The sequence below is a fragment of the Ostrea edulis genome, chromosome 5, assembly GCF_947568905.1.
Source record: "Ostrea edulis chromosome 5, xbOstEdul1.1, whole genome shotgun sequence".
NCBI lineage: Eukaryota > Metazoa > Mollusca > Bivalvia > Ostreida > Ostreidae > Ostrea > Ostrea edulis.
In genome coordinates, this window is record NC_079168.1 from 72,112,824 (window position 1) to 72,137,729 (window position 24,906).

The 24,906-nt window shown below is 36.5% G+C and overlaps 1 protein-coding gene across 9 annotated transcripts in view; it reads left to right on the forward strand.

Moving 5' to 3' along the window:
• Positions 1-24,906, forward strand: part of LOC125649273 (EH domain-binding protein 1-like) — a 71,225-nt gene that overhangs the window by 11,336 nt on the left and 34,983 nt on the right. For 7 of the 9 annotated variants that reach the window (XM_048876670.2, XM_048876671.2, XM_056165443.1 and 4 more), the window contains exons 8-20: positions 521-593; positions 811-974; positions 1,749-1,797; positions 1,913-2,066; positions 6,734-7,316; positions 7,842-7,887; positions 7,986-8,120; positions 13,923-14,052; positions 14,458-14,526; positions 16,820-16,926; positions 17,938-18,034; positions 18,558-18,622; positions 18,747-18,867. In XM_048876670.2, the coding sequence (XP_048732627.1) occupies positions 521-593; positions 811-974; positions 1,749-1,797; positions 1,913-2,066; positions 6,734-7,316; positions 7,842-7,887; positions 7,986-8,120; positions 13,923-14,052; positions 14,458-14,526; positions 16,820-16,926; positions 17,938-18,034; positions 18,558-18,622; positions 18,747-18,867 (1,793 nt within the window). The remainder of the gene's footprint in view (positions 1-520; positions 594-810; positions 975-1,748; positions 1,798-1,912; positions 2,067-6,733; positions 7,317-7,841; positions 7,888-7,985; positions 8,121-13,922; positions 14,053-14,457; positions 14,527-16,819; positions 16,927-17,937; positions 18,035-18,557; positions 18,623-18,746; positions 18,868-24,906) is intronic. The other 2 variants (XM_056165446.1, XM_056165447.1) reach the window with 1 other exon arrangement.

Consider the following 24,906-nt stretch of genomic DNA (forward strand, 5'->3'; position numbering starts at 1 on the left):
CTGATCTGCTAATCAGTCTTTGTAAACAATGATAGAATCACAGTACGATATAATGTCAATTACAAGTACTGTCAAGGCATGAGAAATGGAGGAATACTAATCCCATCACTGTTCTGCTGTATGCAAAATGAAAATGATAAGCATACCATGGTGTTTTAGATAATAGTTTTGGGAGGTTCTGATGATAGAAGATGCTGTAAATAAACTGCACACATTGAGAATTTATTGAGAATTTTGGTGTTTACTTGTAGTAAGGAAATAGACCTTTCCTTTATCAAGGGTTTCTTGATAAGACTTGGAAAGTTAACTTGTCTGTATATTCATTCCCTTAGAAGATATTTTAACATTTTTTTAGCATCAAGATATTTTTGTAGACATTTATTATAAATTCGAGAAAGTCTACTTTTGTCATAAGCTATTGAAGAGCTACAGGTGTGTTGCTACCCTAAACAAACCTCTCTATCTAGTGTTTCTTTCAGATGTCAAACACACATTGATGAAATGCTGTATTTTCTCACAGGTTGTCTCCACAGCACAATACAAGTGATATGAAAAGTGACCGAAAAGTGTTAGAGCCTCTGGACATCAACCAGGTGACAGTCTTATTGTGACAGTCTTATTGGTATTTTCCAATGAAGAATTAAATCAATGAAGGAAGTTGTAAATTCAGCTCTTCAGAACCCTCTAAATCTGTTAATGAATAATTAATCTATTTAAACTGTAATAGAAAGTGTGAAGGTAACTTGTTTACATATTTCATAAATTTTTGAAGTTGAATGTGTAATTGATAGTAACCATCAAATCTTTCAGATGGAGTCCCCAACACATGGAACAAATTCAACCAAAAGTCTACTAGAGTGGTGCAAAGAGGTCACCACAGGTTACAAAGGGGTCAAGGTTACAAACTTGACAACATCCTGGAGAAATGGGATGGCTTTCTGTGCCATAATACATCACTTCAAGCCAGAGCTGATGTAAGTTTGGATATTCCAAGGGTAAATATTGAACATGTAATAAGATATCGTTAGAGAGAAGTTCTGTGGATGTTGAAAAGTATATTAAGGTAGTACTCTACATCGTCATAATGGCCGACTTCCTTTAAAACCATGGATGAAAAAATCGATATCAGCAATATTTGACTTTTCCATTTAAATACCAAGCCGAGTAGCTCAGTAGGTTTGAATACCGAGACTGCTGAACTGTAGGTCGCAGGTTCGAGTCCAGCAGGAGTTTTAAAAAATTTTCAGATTACCTTCTACTAAAACTGTATTTTTTGACAAAATAAAGTAAACATGAAAATTTTCAACTTCAAAATATTGTTGTACATATCCTCTACTTTTCATCTACATCAAATTTCTCTGGTGTAGCATACCTCCTTAAGATCAAGTTTTACTTTTGTTACGGTTGACTTGGTTTCATGGTTGAATGAACATTTTTTCCGGAATGGAACTTTAGTATGTTGTTTACTGGGTGCTGCTGTATGTTTACAGATCAAGATTAAGCTTCGTCACAGTTAAGGGAAGTGATTTTGAGATTTTGTGCTGAATGTAGTTTTCCTGATTTTTCTAACTTGGGAATCTGAAATTTTATATGCGATTGTCAAATGAATAGATTTTAGGTTAGTTGAATTTTTATAATGTGTTGTGTTGATTTAAACTTTTATTTTAGTAAGCACCACAAGAAGCGTTTTAGATTTATCCTGCTATGATTTATGTAAGCTTTTTTTCATTGAATTGTTCTTTTATCAGAGACTTCAAGTCACTAGCTCCACATGATATAAAAGGGAACAACAGAATTGTAAGTATGCTATTGTATGTTTTAGACATGATGACATATTGTCTGTTTCGTAATTTTAGAATGTACTCTGTTAGAACCTTACATGTGTACTAAAAAGTCTCCTCCCACCTTGCAGGCATTTGATGCAGCGGCAGCATGTGGCATCCCCAGGCTGATAGAGCCATCGGACATGGTTTTGTTGGCGGTCCCAGACAAATTGTCTGTGATGACTTATCTGCACCAGCTGAGAGCATACTTTACTGGACAGCTCCTGGAGGTTCAACAGATAGGTGGGATTACAATCTGTGTATGAGGGATTATAATCAGTTTTGTCTGTTCTAAAACCAACAGATAGGTGGGATTCTCTCCTATAACCAACAGATAGGTGGGATTCTCTCCTATAACCAACAGATAGGTGGGATTCTCTCCTATAACCAACAGATAATTGTAGGAGGGATTACAACCAGTGTTTGTCCTATATCATAGATAGGTGGGATTACAACCAGTGTTTGTCCTATATTTTAGATAGTAGGGCTGGGACGATTCAGGGTTAGCTCGATTCGGTTCAGTTTCGATTCAGAATAGCACGATTCGGTTATTTCGATTCGGTTCATGTTAGGTCCAATTTATCTAGTGACAGCACAAAAATTAACAATTTTAACGAGTAGCATATTTGATATGATTTTATTCAAGTTATATAACTATATGTTGTCATTTGTAAACATCTTAACTATTTATAATGGCATTTTATAACTTTGATAGAAAAAAGAAAACATTGACAGTGTATTAAAATTTGTTATATTAATGTGCTGCATAAGTTTTGGATTAAACAAATCTATAGTGAATCTAAATTGTACATGTATATGATATTGTTTTCATTGATATGTAAAAATTCAACAATTTTATGAATTGAGAGTCTTTGAAAATATATCCTTTATTGATTTACTTCCCTCATATTAACTGAAATCTGTGTCAGTACCTACGATGTGGATTTCACTTCACCAATGACAGAAATGCTATATGTCATGTAAAGATAAACTGCAATGATCTTACGGACCATATTCTGTTGGTATCTGAGTGATGAAAATGCTAACTCTCAGCACAGTAGTGATTTAAATCTCTGCTGCATAAAAAACCCACATGTTCTGCACATCACTCGGACGCCATATTTGTTGTTTTGGTGTATGTAAAATCTAAACCGAGCCGAACCGAAATCTGGAATTTGTAATTAGTGCATCGAATCGAATGGTATGAATCGCGGTGCACTGAAATTTTTGGTGCTTCGCACAGCCCTAATAGATAGGTGGGATTATAACCAGTGTTTGTCCTATATCATAGATAGGTTGGATTATAGCCAGTGTTTGTCCTATATCAGATAGGTGGGATTACAACCAGTGTTAGTCCTATATCATAGATAGGTGGGATTACAACCAGTGTTTGTCCTATATCATAGATAGGTGGGATTATAGCCAGTGTTTGTCCTATATCATAGATAGGTGGGATTATAACCAGTGTTAGTCCTATATCATAGATAGGTGGGATTACAACCAGTGTTTGTCCTATATCCAGGCTGTCCAGCGGCCCTAAAATTCCTAATTTTTTTCAGTTTTGCTAAAATTCCTTAAAAAATGTAAAATTCAAGGGAAAATCCTAAAAAAGCCCTTATTTTTCATGTCAATTCCTACTTTTTTATCAGTCTTGAAAAATCAAAATGCATTCATACAAAATGTGTGTTATTAACGTAGATTGCAGTTCTTATTCAGATAATGCTGATGCAGTGAAAGGCAGTTGACCTGTGGATCCATGTGTCAAGCTTGTTTATTGGTTGTGACTTTGTGATAAAGAGTTGAGATTTTAGGTTATAGCCAGTAATAGCTGAGACCATGGAACACTGGAATACGCCCTTCCTGTACTTACATCTTATTTGTGTGTCATGTGAGTTTCTTTATTGTCAAATTTGACAAGGTAAGTCCTTTTAAATAATTAAAACTTCCGCAATTTGGTTAAAAATTCCTAATTTTAGCCCTAATTTTTAAAAATTTTACCCCAAAAATTTGCCCTTATTTTTTGTCCAAGGGTGCTGGACAGCCTGTATATCATAGATAGGTGGGATTATAACCAGTGTTTGTCCTATATCATAGATAGGTGGGATTATAACCAGTGTTTGCTCTATATCATAGATAGGTGGGATTATAACCAGTGTTTGTCCTATATCATAGATAGGTGGGATTATAGCCAGTGTTTGTCCTATATCAGATAGGTGGGATTACAACCAGTGTTAGTCCTATATCATAGATAGGTGGGATTTCAACCAGTTTTGTCCTATATCATAGATAGGTGGGATTATAGCCAGTGTTTGTCCTATATCATAGATAGGTGGGATTACAATCAATGTTTGTCCTATATCATAGATAGGTGGGATTACAACCAGTGTTTGTCCTATACCAGTTAGGTGGGATTATAACCAGTGTTAGTCCTATATCATAGATAGGTGGGATTTCAACCAGTGTTTGTCCTATATCATAGATAGGTGGGATTATAGCCAGTGTTTGTCCTATATCATAGATAGGTGGGATTATAGCCAGTGTTTGTCCTATATCATAGATAGGTGGGATTATAACCAGTGTTAGTCCTATATCATAGATAGGTGGGATTACAACCAGTGTTTGTCCTATATCCAGGCTGTCCAGCGGCCCTAAAATTCCTAAAAATTCCTAATTTTTTTCAGTTTTGCTAAAATTCCTTAAAAAATGTAAAATTCAAGGGAAAATCCTAAAAAAGCCCTTATTTTTCATGTCAATTCCTACTTTTTTATCAGTCTTGAAAAATCAAAATGCATTCATACAAAATGTGTGTTATTAACGTAGATTGCAGTTCTTATTCAGATAATGCTGATGCAGTGAAAGGCAGTTGACCTGTGGATCCATGTGTCAAGCTTGTTTATTGGTTGTGACTTTGTGATAAAGAGTTGAGATTTTAGGTTATAGCCAATAATAGCTGAGACCATGGAACACTGGAATACGCCCTTCCTGTACTTACATCTTATTTGTGTGTCATGTGAGTTTCTTTATTGTCAAATTTGACAAGGTAAGTCCTTTTAAATAATTAAAACTTCCGCAATTTGGTTAAAAATTCCTAATTTTAGCCCTAATTTTTAAAAATTTTACCCCAAAAATTTGCCTTTATTTTTTGTCCAAGGGTGCTGGACAGCCTGTATATCATAGATAGGTGGGATTATAACCAGTGTTTGTCCTATATCATAGATAGGTGGGATTATAACCAGTGTTTGCTCTATATCATAGATAGGTGGGATTATAACCAGTGTTTGTCCTATATCATAGATAGGTGGGATTATAGCCAGTGTTTGTCCTATATCAGATAGGTGGGATTACAACCAGTGTTAGTCCTATATCATAGATAGGTGGGATTACAACCAGTGTTTGTCCTATATCATAGATAGGTGGGATTATAGCCAGTGTTTGTCCTATATCATAGATAGGTGGGATTTCAACCAGTGTTAGTCCTATATCATAGATAGGTGGGATTATAGCCAGTGTATGTCCTATAGGTGGGATTATAACCAGTGTTTGTCCTATATCGTAGATAGATGGGATTATAGCCAGTGTTTGTCCTATAGGTGGGATTATAACCAATTTTTAACTAGTTGTGCATAATAACAGTGATCCATGTTTCTTTCTTCTAAAACCAACAGATAGGTGGAATAATAATCCATGTTTGTCTTTAGCTAAGCCTTATCTCTGTAAAGCCATATATAGGACACCTTAAAACAGGTGTTTGAAATTGTAGTGCTTTCTTTTTGTCAGATTTACATTTTATGCCATTATATAATAGCTGCAATTTATATAAATGGAAAATTCCACACTTTCATTTTTTGGAGAATTTTCTTCATTCACCCAAAAAGCCAACATAACCAGTGTACCAATAATACTTGATATATATAGTATCTTTAAGTAGTTCTTAAAATTATTATATCTCCCTATTTTAGAATATTTTCGTGGAGATTAGTTTAAATACTTTTTATGCACCCATCATAGACTCAAACGTCTGTCCATCTATTAGCTTTTTCATGTCCAAGCAACGTCTTTTACACGATGAGGCATAGGACCATCAAACTTGGTTAGATGATGCATCTTTTGGGGAAGGTGTGGCATAAACCAAAAGTAGGTCACTGGCTTCCTTCTGGAATTTCATGGTTATGCATACAAAAATCATGTCCAGGTCATATCTTTCACAAGGTGAGGCATAGGACCATCTTTGGTCAGTTGATGCATCTTGGAAAGGAAGGTGTACTGTGAACCAAAAATAGGTCACTGTGACCTCATTTTGAAATTTTATGACTATACATATACAAACTGTGTCCGAATCATATCTGGAGCACTGTAAGGCCTAGGACCGTCTAGGTCAGTTGATGCATCTGTAAGGGAAGGTGTGTCACAACCCAAAAGTAGGTCACTTTGCCTCATTTTGGAATTGCAATCGACTGTTACAGCTTTGACTTCAAGCATTCAAACATCATTAGATATGCATCATGTTTATTTAGTTCCAGATGGGTGTATTTTGTACCCTAGCAGTGCACTTTGTATATTTATATTGTCCTTCATCGATAATGCATAAATAGAATTCTGCTTCTTTCTTATGTATGTATTCAGTGTACATACATTTTTTTTAAAATGGAAAAAACCACACCTTAAAGAGGTTTGCACCTGAGATTTGGAGTAATGTCAATTTTTTGGGAAGTGTATTTTTGATTTCTACATTGAAGGAGAATTAGGAAATTAAATAGAAAAATTGGAGTCGCAACACTTGTTATTGAGCTATTGTGTTCTAAACATGACCTTTTTGCACTCATAATTATACAGATGTCCATAAAGATTTGATGGTTTGAGTTATTCTTGTAATGAGTTGAGATGACACAATGTGCTTTAATTAACTACAGGAACAAACACAAGAGAGAGTATGTACACCATTGGAGATTTAGATGCCAATACTCAGAGTGAAATCACTAGGGAAATGTATGGAAAGAGTTTAGTCAAAGACAAAAAGAAGAAAAACAGTAAAGAAAACAGCCCTGTCAAACAGGATAGCAAGGGAAATAGTCCCACTGGCTCATGCAGTAAAGAAAACAGTCCAAGTGACATCCCGTGTGCCTCAACAGAATTACAAAGAAACAAAAGTAAAGAAAATAGTCCCAAGAAAACACTAGACTTAGCACATATTGCCAAAGATAGTTCTGTGATAGATAAATCTGTGAAATCTCCCAGTGAGGTGGACTCTCCTCCTGCAGAAGAGGATCTGGAGGAGGATTCAATCGTGTGGCTACCTCAGGGAGGTAGTAAAGCCTCCTCACCACTGAGGGATCTGGGATCTCCTCAACTCAGTAACAGAGGGTCTACAGGCAGTCCTGCCTCCTCCCGGGCTGGAACACCTGTGTCTGAGGGCAGTGGACAGTCATCGCGAGCCTCCACACCATCCAGTCTTTCCTCCAGCACTGTTTCCCCTAAAAGAGGATCGAGCGGAGCGTAAGATCCAGTTAAATTTTCTCCCTTGTGCATTGCTTGTATACAATATTATAAAAAGGTTTTCAATGCAAAAAGACAGAAGAATTTTATAATAATAAATGTTATGCAGAATTTTGAAAACATTAGATTTATTACATGTAAAAAAAATTTTTTTTTGAAATATATGTGTGGGTGAGGAATGAGTTGTTGAACACCATCGTGCTGCCATGAGGATATGTTTTTATCTCTGCTACAGATGCACATATTCAACTGCAATTCAGTATATAAATACATGTACATCATGAAATTATCCGATCAAGTTCTAATTTGGTTCTGGTTGAATAATTTTTAACAGAGTTGTACCCCTTAGACTTTGAAATTTTAAACATTTCACAGTTTCTGCTCATTATCACATTCATACATGGACATTTTAAATTGAAATTTGGGAAATAGGTATATCATGAGAAAACGCAGATCAAGTCAACTTTGTTGCCAGCAGGGGCATTTGTGCCACTCCAATACATCTAGTTTTCTTTTTCATTTCAGGAAAAGAATTAATATTAGTGATATAGACTCCATATTAAAGCCCAAAGTAAGATTTTAGAATTATTTCATTGAATAAATTTGTACTTATATCTTATTCATGTTATAGTCATAATGCATATATTTTATTCCCCTTTTTCAAATCAGGAAGAGCTGAGGAAGTCTCGACAAGAAGAATTGAAGGAACGAGCAAAGTTTCTGTTGGATCAAGCCAGAAAAGAAGCTGGCATTGGTGAAACTCCAAGTTCTCCAGCGAAGGAGGTAGAAAAAGAGGATTCTGTGGTACGTAGACAGAATTGAAATCAGTGTATAGAATAGCAGTAATCTCTTTGATAATGGAATAGCGACATCTTTGTACTTCTCTAGGCAAGTAACAATTGTTGACTTTATTTCTTAAAGCATTTAGAACATATTTTCCCTTCCTTAATCATTAATGACCCAATTTTTTGCATGAGAAAAAAGAATGTTATTTTGACTTGTCACCAGGATTTCGTATTACAACCATCAACACTGGGGGTGAGATTTATGGATTGTACTGTCAGTTTACAGTTCACATTTTCTAAGAGAGCATGACAACAGAAGTGAACATGGTTTGATGAAATCTCAGTACATGCACTACTGATCTAAGAATAAGAATTTAGCCACAGTGTCTCAGGGTTGAATAAATCGGGGCTTAGGCTGTCCATCAAATTATCTGGTTTTGCAATTTTTCAGAAATTTTTGCAACTGGAAATTTTAAAATTCCTTTTAAAAAATGACTGCATAATTTTATTAGCAGCTACTGTAATTGCTGAATGATTCACATGGTTGACTTGAGGTCTTAAAATGTGTACACTGATTAAAACTTTGTAATTATTGAGTGGGATTAACTGAACCATGGGCATTTTCACACACTGCTACTATTTTATGATCGTTTACAATATGTACATGCCGGCCTCAAGAGTCCATAGGGCCCAGAGAGGATATGTATGTAACAATATGTACATAATGTAGGACCAGTTGAATATATATAATTGAGCAAAACTATTTATAAATATGTACAATGCAGTTCATATTTAATCTGTACTCAAAATTCTCATTTTTGATAATGTTTACTAAAAGAAGAAAGCTGATAGTAGTTGTACTATACATGCATTTATTTGAGTATTACACAAATAAGTTTTAATAACAATGCAGTGATTGCAAGAGAGGTGATGGGGATCTAGAATAAGCATCAGAGTGGGAATTATGGAATGTAGGACTCTTAAAATTGGCACAAAATAATATCATAATATTGGAAACCGAGTATCTTCTGCAGCAGTAGAACTTGAGTGGTTTTTTAGCCGAGTTGCAACGAAGTTGAACTCGGCTATTGGTTTGGTGATGCGGGCGGGCAGGCGTCAACAATTGGTTTCCGGATGATAACTCGAAAAGTTTATAATCTAATCAAATGAAACTTTGATATATTGTTGGGTACCAGGTAAGGAAGACCCCTATTGATTTTGGAGAAAAAAGGTCAAAGGTCAAGGTCACAGTGACCGAAAATAGAATGAAAATTTCAGAAAAATTTGGTTTCCGGATGATAACTCCAATAGTTTAAATCCGAATCAAATGAAACTTTGATATATTGTTGGGTACCAGGTAAGGAAGACCCCTATTGATTTTGGAGAAAATAGGTCAAAGGTCAAGGTCACAGTGACCGAATTTAGAATGAAAATTTCAGAAATATTTGGTTTCCGGATGATAACTCAGAAAGTTTATATCCGAATCAAATGAGACTTGCAGATATTGTTATGTACCAGGTAAGGAAGACCCCTATTGATTTTGGAGAAAATAGATCAAAGGTCAAGGTCACAGTGACCGAATATAGAATGAAATTTCAGAAATATTTGGTTTCTGGATGATAACTCAGAAAGTTTAAATCCGAATCAAATGATACTTGGATATATTGTTGGATACCAGGAAAGCAAGGCCCCTATTGATTTTGGAGAACAAAGGTCAAAGTCACAGTGACCGAATATAGATTGAAAACTTCAGACAAATATGGTTTCTGGACAGTAACTCAAAGTTTAAAACTGAAATTAGTTCTTCACAATTATAGATATGCCACATCATTCCTGACTTTACAATGTATCCCATGCAACTCGGCTCATGCACCCCTGGGTGCATATACTGATTTTAATGATTTTTGAATTAGATTTTTCTGTTTCTCATAACAGCTTCTAATGACCCCTGACCAACTGACTGTAAGAGTGGAATAATGATACTGCAGTGAATTCAAAAGTTTTCTACAACTGATGAATGGAATTTTGTAAATAATTCACATGTACATATGTCCAGATATTGTACAGGAAGAGATATTAATCAAAGTATTGATGCAGATTCATAAATCATTATTTTACCATGTCTCTTTATAATGATGGACAATTATGGAATACAAAATAAGTATGGATATTTCTATCTGGAAGGGTTGTCTAGTGGTTAGGATGCTGGCTTCACAACCAAGAGGTTCGGGGTTTGATTCTCAATCCCAGCACTGTATCAAACTTCAGACATTTAACGTAGGTAGTGACTGTTCTTTCACCAAACATCTGGCATTAGAAGTAAAAGTTATGGATCTTTTAGATATAACCTTAAAAACTAGGGAGAGGGCTGAAATAGGCTATGCCTGCTGCCCAGTCCCATTCCATGCCTTAAAAACGGAGGTCCCGTGTCACATAGACGTCAGTACAGTTTAGAACCTTTACTGTTATGGCCTTGAGCACTATGCAAGGTCAAAATGTGTAGAACTTCACCTACAGTTTGTGACATCTCTATATAAGGGAAGAATTCTCTGACGAGGTGTAAAAACAAAGAAAGGGAACAGATCAATTTGTTGTGTGTAAACAGGACAGGCAGTGCTTTCAGTAAATGTGTAGAGAACTTTTATCAATAGTTTATCATATAACGTACATAACATTGTAATTATACCCCATGCAACAAAATACCCCAAGCAACAAAGTTGCGGAGGGTATAATGTTTTTGACCTGTCCGTCAATCTGTCAATCCTGTTCTTGTCAGCGCAACTCCTCTGAGACTGCTCAACAGAATTTCGTGAAACTTTGTAGTTAATAAGGACACTTTGTAGATGTCCATAGTGTCAGGAATTTCTGATTCAATAATTTTCTGGGAGTTATGCCCCTTTTGAACTTAGAATTTTGAACCCATCTGTCCTGTTCTTAAAGTAATGCATAACATTACCATTCATTATGTGAGGCATTGTAAAGCAATGTTGGAATGTAGGGTATGTGAGCTTGCTCACTTCTGCTTTCTTTCATTCTATTATTATACCTGGTAATTAAGCAATTAAATGTAATGGGGAAAATGCATCACAACATTTTTATCCAGTGTTAGCCGTTTCTGTACTGGCATGATTAGTGTGAGCCCTATCTGGCTCGTTTTTCACAGTTTGAGTTGTATCTGGCTCATTATGAACATCTGTAGTGAGTTGTATCTGGCTTGGTATGAACAGAGTGAGTTGTATCTGACTCGTTATGAACAAAGTGAGTTGTATCTGGCTTGGTATGAACAGAGTGAGTTGTATCTGACTCGTTATGAACAAAGTGAGTTGTATCTGGCTTGGTATGAACAGAGTGAGTTGTATCTATCTCGTTATGAACAGAGTGAGTTGTATCTGGTGTGGTATGAACAGAGTGAGTTGTATCTGGCGTGGTATGAACAGAGTGAGTTGTATCTATCTCGTTATGAACAGAGTGAGTTGTATCTATCTCGTTATGAACACAGTGAGTTGTATCTGGCTCGTTATGAACAGAGTGAGTTGTATCTGGCTTGGTATGAACAGAGTGAGTTGTATCTATCTCGTTATGAACAGAGTGAGTTGTATCTGGTGTGGTATGAACAGAGTGAGTTGTATCTGGCGTGGTATGAACAGAGTGAGTTGTATCTGGCTTGTTATGAACAGAGTGAGTTGTATCTGGCTTGTTTGAACAGAGTGAGTTGTATCTGGCTTGGTATGAACAGAGTGAGTTGTATCTGGCTTGGTATGAACAGAGTGAGTTGTATCTGACTCGTTATGAACAAAGTGAGTTGTATCTGGCTTGGTATGAACAGAGTGGGTTGTATCTGGCTTGTTTTGAACAGAGCGAGTTGTGTCTGACTTGGTATGAACAGAGCGAGTTGTGTCTGACTTGGTATGAACAAAGTGAGTTGTGTCTGACTTGGTATGAACAAAGTGAGATGTGTCTGGCTTGGTATGAACAGAGTGAGTTGTATCTGGCTTGTTTGAATAGAGTGAGTTGTATCTGGTTTGGTATGAACAGAGTGAGTTGTATTTGGCTTGGTATGAACAGATTGAGTTGTATCTGGCTTGGTATGAACAGAGTGAGTTGTATCTGGCTCGTTATGAACAGAGTGAGTTGTATCTGGCTTGTTATGAACAGAGTGAGTTGTATCTGGCTCGTTATGAACACAGTGAGTTGTATCTGGCTTGGTATGAACAGAGTGAGTTGTATCTGGTGTGGTATGAACAGAGTGAGTTGTGTCTGGCTTGGTATGAACAGAGTGAGTTGTATCTGGTGTGGTATGAACAGAGTGAGTTGTATCTGGCTCGTTATGAACACAGTGAGTTGTGTCTGGCTTGATATGAACAGAGTGAGTTGTGTCTGGTTTGTTATGAACAGATTGAGTTGTATCTGGCTTGGTATGAACAGAGTGAGTTGTATCTGGCTTGTTTGAATAGAGTGAGTTGTATCTGGCGTGATATGAACAGAGTGAGTTGTATCTGGTGTGGTATGAGCAGAGTGAGTTGTGTCTGGCTTGTTTGAATAGAGTGAGTTGTATCTGGCTCGTTATGAACAAAGTGAGTTGTATCTGGCTCGTTATGAACAGAGTGAGTTGTATCTGGCTTGGTATGAACAGAGTGAGTTGTATCTATCTCGTTATGAACACAGTGAGTTGTGTCTGGCTTGGTATGAACAGAGTGAGTTGTATCTGGTGTGGTATGAACAGAGTGAGTTGTATCTGGCTCGTTATGAACACAGTGAGTTGTGTCTGGCTTGGTATGAACAGAGTGAGTTGTATCTGGCTCGTTATGAACAGAGTGAGTTGTATCTGGTTTGTTATGAACAGAGTGAGTTGTATCTGGTTTGTTATGAACAGAGTGAGTTGTATCTGGCTCGTTATGAATCTGGCTCGTTATGAACACAGTGAGTTGTATCTGGTGTGGTATGAACAGAGTGAGTTGTATCTGGTTTGGTATGAACAGAGTGAGTTGTATCTGGTGTGGTATGAACAGAGTGAGTTGTATCTGGCTCGTTATGAATCTGGCTCGTTATGAACACAGTGAGTTGTATCTGGCGTGGTATGAACAGAGTGAGTTGTATCTGGTTTGGTATGAACAGAGTGAGTTGTATCTGGTGTGGTATGAACAGAGTGAGTTGTATCTGGCTCGTTATGAACAGAGTGAGTTGGATCTGGCGTGATATGAACAGAGTGAGTTGTATCTGGCTTGGTATGAACAGAGTGAGTTGTATCTGTCTCGTTATGAACAGAGTGAGTTGTATCTGGCGTGATATGAACAGAGTGAGTTGTATCTGGCTTGGTATGAACAGAGTGAGTTGTATCTGGACCGGTATGAGCAGTGTGCGTTGTATCTGAACCGGTATGAGCAGTGTGCGTTGTATCTGAACCGGTATGAGCAGTGTGCGTTGTATCTGAACCTGTATGAGCAGTGTGCGTTATATCTGGACCGATATGAGCAGTGTAAGCCCTATCTAGTCCAGTTTCACAGACAAGCTTAATATGTCATTTAGCAGTGTAAAGCAATATTTTTCTCTTTCATCAGATTTGTTGATGCAGTGTACCTTGAGAATATCAAATATGAAATTAAGCATTTGGAATTGAGGGAAAACACTCATTCACTGTACAATTTGTTAATGGAGCTGTATAACGTGTACAGTCTGATTAAAATCAGACCCCATACTCATTATCATATTGTTGGGCCAACGTTATGATAATGAATATGGGGTCTGATTTTAATCAGACTGTAATGTGTACTGGTAGTAATTGAACTGTATGATTATGCTTTTATTACAATCTGTACGACAGGAAGCAGACGGCAAACAGAAGAGGTTAAAGGAGCGAGCTCGTCAGCTGATTGAGGAAGCTCGGGCTGGAATCGGTCAACCGGAGATGATCCTACCAAAGAGACCAAGTAAAGATCTCACATCAGAAGAGGGTAGGGATATAGAATGTGTCAGCTTCATCAGTTATTTTTATTTATTTTTTTTTTTAGAATTTTGATAATTTGATTTGACTTTTAAATGTAGCTTTCTTTGCCAGCTGTTGTAATTCCTTTGCTTGATTTCCAAAAGTTATAATTTTCTGTAATATTTCTTTCATTAGTATATTATTACATGTAGTAACTTTTAACTTTATTTTTCACCCCAGTTCTGTAAATTTTCACATGTAATTCAAACATTTCTCCATTTTTGTTTATCTTCCTGTATGAAAAGCATGGAAAGCATTCAATTCATTTTTTTATCCAGCCATGCGGTATAGTTATGAAATTTATTTTCTATCCTCAATGCATGAATGTCTTGCTTTCTCGTGATGTTTGTTTTGTTTAATCTGTTTCATTCAGCAACTTGTAACTCAACACTACGAATGCGAAGGATAGTTCGCACTCCGGGTCTCTTTATCATTAAGAGTGGTATGTAGTTTTTTGTGTCTAGCACTTCATGCTTACAGTATTTGTGGCATTTGGTAAAGCTGAGAGGTGTATGTGAATTTCTAATTACTAATATTATGGTGTACCTTTACCTAATACCTTGCACTGCATTTGCATGAAATCTAACTATGAGTTTATAATATTCCTTGTTTAGTTTAGTTTCAATGTCAGCTATAAACAGTTTATGATAAAGTGTTTTCAATGGGTAATTTGGAATCAATATGCCTATATCATTTTATAGGTGAGACAAATTTAATTTTCAGCTCTATGAAATTTTTTTCAAAAAGTTTGTTTTGAAGGACTCAAGGAGGAAAGAGAAAATGAAAGAAATAAGCTTTAAAGTTTAAATTTAGTAAAATATTCAACTCCTATGTAAGTTACCAATTTAGGTCTTCCGTGTCAATTGAATGCTTGCAATGTGCTGTCCATATACATGTACTTGCTTTATCAAAATTAACCTTTAGATGGTTTAGTTACAAAGCATATAATTTTAACACAAATGTAATGGACATATTATTTTCTGATTGACATAACCTCCAAAAAAATGAGATTTTCCTAAGTTTTAATTTCTATTTCAAAATTGAATTTCTCTCACTTAATGTCTCGAAGCATTGGGAGACCATTGGCAGGTGCTTGTTTAATTGCTGTGCGATCTTTATACGTGATTTTCCTTTATACCGATGTGACTACTAATGCTGTTAGAAGACACATTCATACACCAGTGTATATTTCACTGCACTTCTCACCCTGTGTTAACCACCACAAACATGACAAGGAAATTTTATTCCCTCCATTGTTTTGTTTTTACCACTTTTTGTTAGTTCATTTGTTACTTGATTCAAAATACTTGCATGTTCTAAAATTGTTATTGGGTTTAAGCAAAGTCTTATTGAAGCTTATTTTTATGCATGTTCAAGAATACCGTATAGCGGTTTTTTTTCCGGGGGGGGGGGGGGGGGGGGTAATTTTGGCTTATTTTAGCGGTTACTTGGCTTTCCACTAAAATTTCATTCGCCAAATATGCACCCAAATGCAACTTCAATATTTGCAAGAGAGAAAACTCTTCCTTGTCTGCCAAAATTTATTCCGCTAAAATTATTATCATACCTTTGATCAATAAAATTGCCAAATTTTAGACCTGTGGAAAAAAACCGCTATACGTTATTTTGAGAAGATTGCAAGATCATTGTTGTCTCAAATATTTCTCATCTCAAACCAGTCCAACAGTTCAACTAATGACACGAGTATGTACTCCTGTGTTTATTCTACATAGATCTACAAAGCAAAGCAAGTCCTTATTTTAAAACGACAGTTTCATGAAAATCTGTAAAGCAGTTTCAGAGGAGTTGCACTGACAATAACATTTTTAAATAGAACTAAAATGTTATGATGATGTGATTTGTTTCATTAGTGACATATAATGGTATGATAACCTAAGGATTTTAAACCCATAAAAGCTGAAATTAGCATATTTTCAATGGTGGTTCATATAATCACATGATAAATGATTTTATAATAGCCAAAAAAAAAAAAATACAAAACAAGATTTGAATTTTGGCAGTGTATGGTATTTAGTTGTATAATGCATTTAATCTTGATTTTGGAAGGAAAATGCATTTTACATCAAATACTGATTAATGGATACATTTACACTTCAAAGGTTATGTCCTGGAAAATTCCTTCAGAATCAAATATAATTTTTCTCTCTGTGAAACTATGAAGAGAAATGCATGTCATCACCACAAAGCAGTGACAAGCTAACATTAATAATTACAGTGAAACAGAATTTCTCCATACAAATAGCATAAATTAGTATCAGAAATATTTTTAAAAAAACTAGTAGTAGAGTTGTTTAGAGGCAGCTGTTGCTGCTCTGTGGATGAAAATGATGAAATTTGAGTTATCCCTCTTTCATTGTGCTAGATATGGTCCATGTATTTAAAATTGGTTTTATTTCATCTAGACAGCGACATGAAATTATCTGCCAAACAGATTGAACATACATAATGATAATTTAGGGGTTGGGGGATTGTAAAATGAGTTGACCCTGTGCAAGTCTGTGACATTCTTGAATACAACTTCAAACTCATTGGTTAATGAAGCAAGAAAGGTTTACATTGTTTAACTTTGAAGAAAGCCATGAAATCACCAAATAATGATAGTAACCATTTTGACTTCCTTAAAATGAACTTTATTTTGATTTGAGTATTTACAGATGTAAGTCTGTTTTGTTTGTTTTGACATATTTGATGACAATCTTTCCTGCTGTATTCAGAGCCTTTATCGCACATTAATGGAGAAGCAAAGAAGCCCGAGCTGAAGTTGAAGAAGATCAGCCTAAAGCAGCCAAATTTAACCTCATCACTAACAACAACAACCAAGGTCAGAAACTTTTCTTTAGGCATGTTAGGGGTCCAGTTCCTAAAGACCTTGAACTTGGATAAAATATGTCCATCTTGCAATTGACGAGAGTATTACATTAAATACTTGCTAAGCCTTCATTACTTACCGTGGTAAGGTGTATGCCATTGCCTGTTTGGCATTTGTAAACAATGTATTCATCTGATTTCAGTGAAACCTCGTACAAGTATAAACTTCATTTTAAACTCAATGTTTTATATTGATTTTCTATTCACGTGTAAAGGATGGTTGCTTTTATAAAATTAATCGGTCAATTCATCTCAAATGCTTCTGTAACAGTGTTTGTCGGATTTTAATGAGATTTTGCATAAATGAAGACTACATAATAGAAATATACATTTTCAATGTCGTGATTTTATACTAGGGCTATCTGAGTAATGTCAGTGGAGAAAACCCCACAATACTGTATAAGTGGAATTTTTAATGAGACACAAATTTAGCGATTTTCCCATAAAAATGGGTATAGCGGATATATATTTAGCAAGAGCTAATTTTAGCGACTTTATAATTCCAAGAAAGATAACTATTTCCTATGATACAGAATGAATTGTTGGTGATATTCAATTTTAGCGATCTCAACATCCTTGCTAATTATGCCAAAATCAAATCCTCGCTAAAAATTCTGCTTATATGGTATTCTTGTCCAGATTCTTATTTTGCAACACACACAGAGTAAATGCTCATACTTCTACCGTTTTACTTGTGATATACCAGTATTGGGTGTCTTGATCATCTGTCAAGGTTCCTTGTAGAATGTTATGGTCAAAGGAATTAAACATTAATTGTTGTCTGGTCCATAACTACATGTATTTAGTGTAAGATATTCAAATGGTAGATGCTCATATGAATGTGGTGTTCATGGTATTTCAAATATGCCTAAGTTTGGAAGCACCTTGTGGTGAGTATAAGTCATGTTAAATCAGGTTCTAGTTGATTTTATGAAGTGTATGGCACTTTAAATTGTTTTTACAGGGTGATGAGACAGGAGAGGAAAGTACAGAGAACAAGGTGGTCCAATCTCCATCTGATTTCTCCCTGACAGAGAGCAGCGAGGGGTCCAGGGAGGAGGGTTAGTATAATAGAATTATAAAGGGGGGGGGGGGGGGCGGCATGGCCACCAGAAGGATTTGAAATTTTGTAAAGGGAAATACAACTACTCCAGTAAGCAATAATGCCTATGGGTGTTTTGTTCCATGTGAGAGAGCAGGGTTAATGTAACACTACTATTATGAATGTAGGGGTCCATGACAGAGAACAAAATGCTCCAGTCACCACCTTATTTCTCCCCGGAAGTTTAACACTGTACTATAACAGGCAGATGGAAAAGGGGGGGAGGGAACAAGGTGGTGGTCAAATATCTGTATCTCCTTGACAGTTCTATCAAAAACTGAAGGAGATGTGCAGTATTTATTCCAGTTTGATTTCCTTTTGAGAGAAAGCACTTTACGATCCCAGGTGTTAATTTATAATTCTTTAATGAACAAAGGAACAGAAGACTAGATAAATTATCATCAGAAAGAGCACCATGTTGAAATAGTTCTTTCAGGACATTTATACTGTGGAATACATGTGGAATTTTGCTTCTTATGCAGATGATATGAGTTCTACAGAAGATTCATTGGAATTTGATGACCACATGGAGAAGAAGAAGGATGAGGTAAAAATTAAAAAAAAAATAAAAAGGACAAGCAACAGAGATTTTAAATCAGAAGATAGAGACATTCAGGTGGATGTTTAAGAAATAGGATTAAAGTGATAGTATTGTATTGTTTATGTTGTAGCATCTTCAAGACACAAATCAATATGTTCACAATGAAATGGAAGCTTTAGAAAGAGAGCAGACACAAATAGACAAACAGGCAGGGGAACTTGAGGCCAAGCTTCGAAGGGTAATGGGAAAAGGTAACACTAATACCTTAGGTGGTGCAATTTAAACTGTTAAAAAATGATACCCCAAAATTATCTCCCTTGAAATAACTCTTCAATTTTTAGCTCATGTAAGCTATAAGTGAGCTTTTCTGATCACCCTTTGTCTGTCATCTGTCCATCTGTAAACTTTACACATTTTCAACTTCTCTACAACCACTGTACCAATTTCACTTGGAACAAAGCATCCTTGGGTGAAGGGGATTCAAATTCGTTCAATATTGAAGATCCATGCCCCGTTTAAAGAGGAGATAATCAAAAAAAGGTAAAAATAGGGTGGGGTCATTTAAAAATCTTCTAAATAATTTACATGAAAGGTTTGTGGCATAGTGTAGATTCAAGTTTACCAAATGATGCTTACAGGGGCCAGGGTGGGACCACAATGTGAGATCGAAGGAAGATATTAGAAAAAATCTTCTTGATAATAATAGAGACATGATTTAATGGTTATTAGGTCACCTGAGTAAACGCAGGTGACCTATTGCAATTGGTCTGCGTCCAGCGTCGTCCGTCAACAACTTCTTCCCAGAAACTACTGGGCCAATCTTGACCAAATTTGGTATGTAGCATCTGTAGGTGAAGGAGACCGGAAATTGTAAATTTCATGACCCTCCCACCCTAAGGGGCCTTAATTTTGGGGTAAAAACTGCAAAATCGATGTATTTCTTTAAAAATCTTCTTTACTCCTGGGCAAGTGAGTATATAGTAATGATGAGCAAGTAAGCTTCTACCAAAATTGTAAATTTCATGATCCCCGGGTTGGGGTTCTGACTCTAGGGTGGGGCCAAACTTACTATATAGTGTTTATGTGTAAAACACTTAGATAACCTCTCCTTTAGTGCTATTGATACTAAATTGAAACTAAATGGATATTTAGAAAAAGCAGGTAGTCCTTTACGAAAATTATAAATGATCCCAGGGATAGTGGTTTTGGTATTAGGGTGGGCTCAAAATGGTCAGTTATTAAATGTGTGTACAATAGACATTTTTAACTTCTTTTCAATAACTATCATTCCAATTCTTTTCAAATTTGGTACAAAGCATCTTTGCAACAAGGGGGACATAAATTGTAAATTCAGGGTTCCAACTTCGACTGAATACCTTAGGGGCCAAGTGGGCCCCTGAATAAGAAATCCTGTTAGCCCACATGGAATTTTAGTAGCCCACACATAACATGAAATTGAATAACATGGTTTTTTTGGTTTTTTTACAAGAAATAGAAACATCAAGTCACATTGTAATTTATTTAAAAAATTAAAATATCAATATTTAAATTCTGTTTCCTTCTCCGTAATTCTTTCAAATACCTCTCTCATTTCCACTCTCATTTCGTCAACCTAGTAAAAATATCAGAGTTCATGGACTTTTATGATCTTTGCTGCGTCTGACTTTAACTCACATTTCTTCAGACTTTTTATGTTATTTCAAAATTTCTCAGCTTTACGATGCTGTCAAGTTTATAACTTGGGCAAGCTGTCACAAAGATTGGACCTTTCGTGTCATGTTTTGTACACACAGCACGTCATCCCCTTTTCGCCGTCATTGAGCCATATTCTCCCCTTCTTTCCATTTTGGTTAAAAGCAGACGCTTTCTTTTCGTTTGAAGTAAACCTTGCGTTGTTCAACTTCTGGTTTAAATACATTTTGGAAGGTTTGATACCCCAGGAATGTCTCGCCAAGTAGCAAAACCTCAACCGGAAATTGAACTTCAATTATAATAGGACTCGAATCAGTCGGAAAGAAAAATGTTAATCGGACAATTACGGTCGCCAAGTGGGTGACGAGAATGGAAATTTTGGGTGCCCACAAGCAAAGTTTAGTCGCCAATGCGAGTGGGCGAACAGTAATTTGGAACCCTGAAATTTCAGGACTCCTGCACCCCTGGGACCTTAGAGACGGGATAAAAACTGCCCAAAATTGACCAATTTTCAAAAATCTTCTTCTCTAGAACCGCACATGTTTAAAAAAAAAACTAAATGCATTAAAGGGACTGATTCACGATTTCCCCCAAAAATTTTCATTTTTAGGTCACCTGAATTCATTCAGGTGACCTATTGCTATCTGTTTTTGTCCGTCGTCGTGCGTTAACATTTGAACATTTTCAGCTTCTTCTCTGAAACCCCTGAACCAATTTCAACCAATTTTGGCATATAGCATCTGTGGGTGAAGGGGAACAAAAATTGTGAAATTCGTGGTCCCTGCCCCCCTGGGGCCTGAGGGGTGGGGCAAAAACCATCAAAATGAGTGTAATTTTAAAAAATCTTCTTCTTTACTCCTGGACATCAAGAAGCCAAACTGTGGGCATAATTATAATGAGCATTGAGCCCTCTACCAAAATTGTGAAATTCATGGCCCCTGGGGCAGGGGTTCTTGTGTTAGGGGGGGGGGGCTCTATTGGTCATATAGTGAAAATGGCAAAAACCATCAAAATGAGTGTAATTTTAAAAAATCTTCTTCTTTACTCCTGGACATCAAGAAGCCAAACTGTGGGCATAATTATAATGAGCAATGAGCCCTCTACCAAAATTGTGAAATTCATGGCCCCTGGGGCAGGGGTTCTTGTGTTAGGGTGGGGCTCTATTGGTCATATAGTGAAAATGTAGAAATTCTTTGAAAATCTTCTCTGTCTCTGGGTATTAAGTAGACAAACTAATAGCATGGTAATGATGAGCAAGGATGCCTCTTTATACCCCCCGCAACAAGTTGTGGGGGGGGTATACTGGAATCGAGTTGTCCGTCTGTCCGTCCGTCCGTCCGTCTGTAGCCGCAATGGTTTCCGGGCTCTAAAGCATTATCCTTTCCATCTACCGTCACCATATCATACATATGAACTACCCATGGGATGAAGATGTTCCCTATCGATTTTGGGGTCAAAAGGTCAAAGGTCAAGCACACTGTACATCGAAGTAGCAATATGGTTTCCGGGCTCTAAAGTGTTATCCTTTCCACCTACAGTCACCATATCATACATATGGACTACCCATAGGATGAAGATGTTCCCTATTGATTTTAGGGTCAAAAGGTCAAAGGTCAAGCGCACTGGACATTGAAGTAGCAATATGGTTTCCGGGCTCTAAAGCATTATCCTTTCCACCTACAGTCACCATATCAAACATATGGACTACCCATAGGATGAAGATGTTCCCTATCAATTTTGGGGTCAAAAGGTCAAAGGTCAAGCGCACTGGACATTGAAGTAGCAATATGGTTTCCGGGCTCTAAAGCGTTATCCTTTCCACCTACAGTCACCATATCATATATATGGACTACTAATGGGATGATGATCCCTATCGATTTTGGGGTCAAAAGGTCAAAGGTCAAGCGCACTGGACATTGAAGTAGCAATATGGTTTCCGGGCTCTAAAGCGTTATCCTTTCCACCTACAGTCACCATATCATATATATGGACTACTAATGGGATGAAGATGATCCCTATCGATTTTGGGGTCAAAAGGTCAAAGGTCATGCACTCTGGACATCAAAGTAGCAACACTCAGAAAAGAGGTAGTTTATACCTATTACCAACACCCTTTGGGAGATTGGGGTAAGCGGGGGGTATTCTTAGTGAGCATTGCTCACAGTACCTCTTGTTAAAAATTGTGAAATTCATGGCCCCTGGATCAGGGGTTCTGGTGCTAGGGTGGGGCTCTATAAGTCATATAGTGAAAATGCATTATTTCTTTGAAAATCTTCTTCTCTGTCCTTGGGTATTAAGTAGACAAACCAATAGCATGGTTATGATGAGCAAGGATGCCTCTTTCAAAATTGTGAAATTCATGGCCCCTGGGTCAGGGGTTCTGGTATTAGGGTGGGGCCCTATTGATCATATAGTGAAAATGCATTTTATTTCTTTGAAAATCTTCTCCTCTGCTGCTGGGTATTAAGTAGACAAACTAATAGTATGATAATGATGATCAAGGATGCTTCTTTCAAAACTGAAATTTATGGCCCCTGGGTCAGGGGTTCTGGTGCAAAGGCGGGGCTGACCACATAGCTATTCATTGTTTTTTCCATCCAAAAGTAAAATTCTTATATTTAAACACAAACCTAATTCAAACATTGGAAGGTTGTTACATGATACTCAGGTGACCTATAAGGCCCCTGGGCCTCTTGTTATCCTTAAGAATCTGAATGTTCAAAAAACTATCAAAAATTTATTGACTTGTAACATATAAATTTTTTTTTAATTTGAAAAATGTCAACAAATTTGTGACAACTTTTTTGGCAGAAAATTCTGATAAATTTTCAAAGGTCTTCGAGGGGTGAAATTAATGTTGCCCTCAACTACCGTTCATGCACTATTTTGTTTTACACTCGATGTCATTCATTTATTAGATTATATGTTAAAGAAAACAAAACATTGAGCTTTGAGAAATGCCTTTTAACTTACTTTTATTACGAATTTGATAGCATAAATTTGTTTTAATTTAAAAGTTGAACAGTACACCAATAAAACACTGGTAGATAAAATGTTAGAATGACAAATAAGACAGATTATTATTATATTAAATCTCATTTAATTGACGAAAGGTTGCATAGCAGTATATGTGGTTATATTCCTTAAACAATGGTACAAGTTAACAATCCTCCTCTTATTTAATTGGTACAACTTAGCTAAGGCCTCTCAATTAAGTTGAAGATAGTATAAAAATCACAAGCATACATTTGTCACAATCCGGTAACTTACACCCTAAATCTTTTCACTGATTCGGATGCCCAAGAATGCCAGCTTTTTGGCATCTTAGAATGATAGTGTGTGATTTCACACTGTTAAATGCAGAAATGAGCCACCCAGCATGGATAGGCTTTAAAGTTGAAAACTTCAAATCCATTTTGATAGATTGGAGCAGTTGCCAGTTCTGGCTGCACTCGCTGAGCATACCAGTTTGAAAATTTATTCTTGATGCGATTTTTATGCCCCCCCCCCCCCCTTCCTTTGAAAAAGAGGGGGCATATTGCTATGCACCTGTTGCTCGTTGGTTAGGTCAGTCTGTAGACCGAGTCTTGTCTGCTGAATATCTTGAGAACCCTTTGCTTGACAGACATCAAACTTGGTACACTGGTACATTTTAAGGTGTTGATGATCCCTATTGATTTTGAGGTCACATGGTCAAGGTCATAGGAAGATACTCTTCACTCAATATCTTGAGAACCCTTTCCTTGGCAGACATCAAATTTGGTACACTGGTACATTGTAAGGAGTAAATGAACCCTATTTAATGTGGGTTCACATGGTCAAAGGTCGAACTGGACATAGTAATGTATTGTCTCCTATATTTTGAGTTGCTTGATTGACACCAAACTTTGTATACTGGTACATCCTAAGGAGTACATGGCACCTATTGATTTTGAGGGTCAAGGGTCAATCCACTCTGGACATTTGAACAAATTGTCTGCTCAATATGTTGGATTCTTTTGGCAATACTATCAATTAAATGATGCATATGTTACCCCTTTTCAATTTTGCACCATGAGGAGCATATATGTTTTACAAACATTTCTTGTTCACATTCATTTCCTCATGTGCTTATGGTGATGCATCTGAACTATGCCAGGGTAAATTGTTTCCTGAAATGGACTATCTGTGACACTCCTGGTTAAAGTAAAGTTATCTACAGATACTTTACCCTGTATATGTTATGTATAAGATGAAAGGCGAAGACAATGAGCAGCGATAAAAATGATTAATTGAAAAGTCATTATGAGTGTATTTAAATGTGTGCTGCTGCCCCCCCCCCCCCCCCCCCCCCCCCAATATAGACCTTAAAACCTTTAGGAACACAAAAGCTGCATTTTTTCAAATTAATACGGAAGCACCTTTATATTTTTGCTCTGTAATATACATGTCTATATTAATCTACTAATTTTAACATAGAGTTCATGTAATATTTTATTTTTTTGTGGAGTGAATTAGACTCTAGTGAGCATTGTGTCCCATGGGACTGGGACTAGTGTATAACGGTATCTTTATTAGTGCAGTTTTAGAACTTTTGTTTTACCATATAGGCCAACATT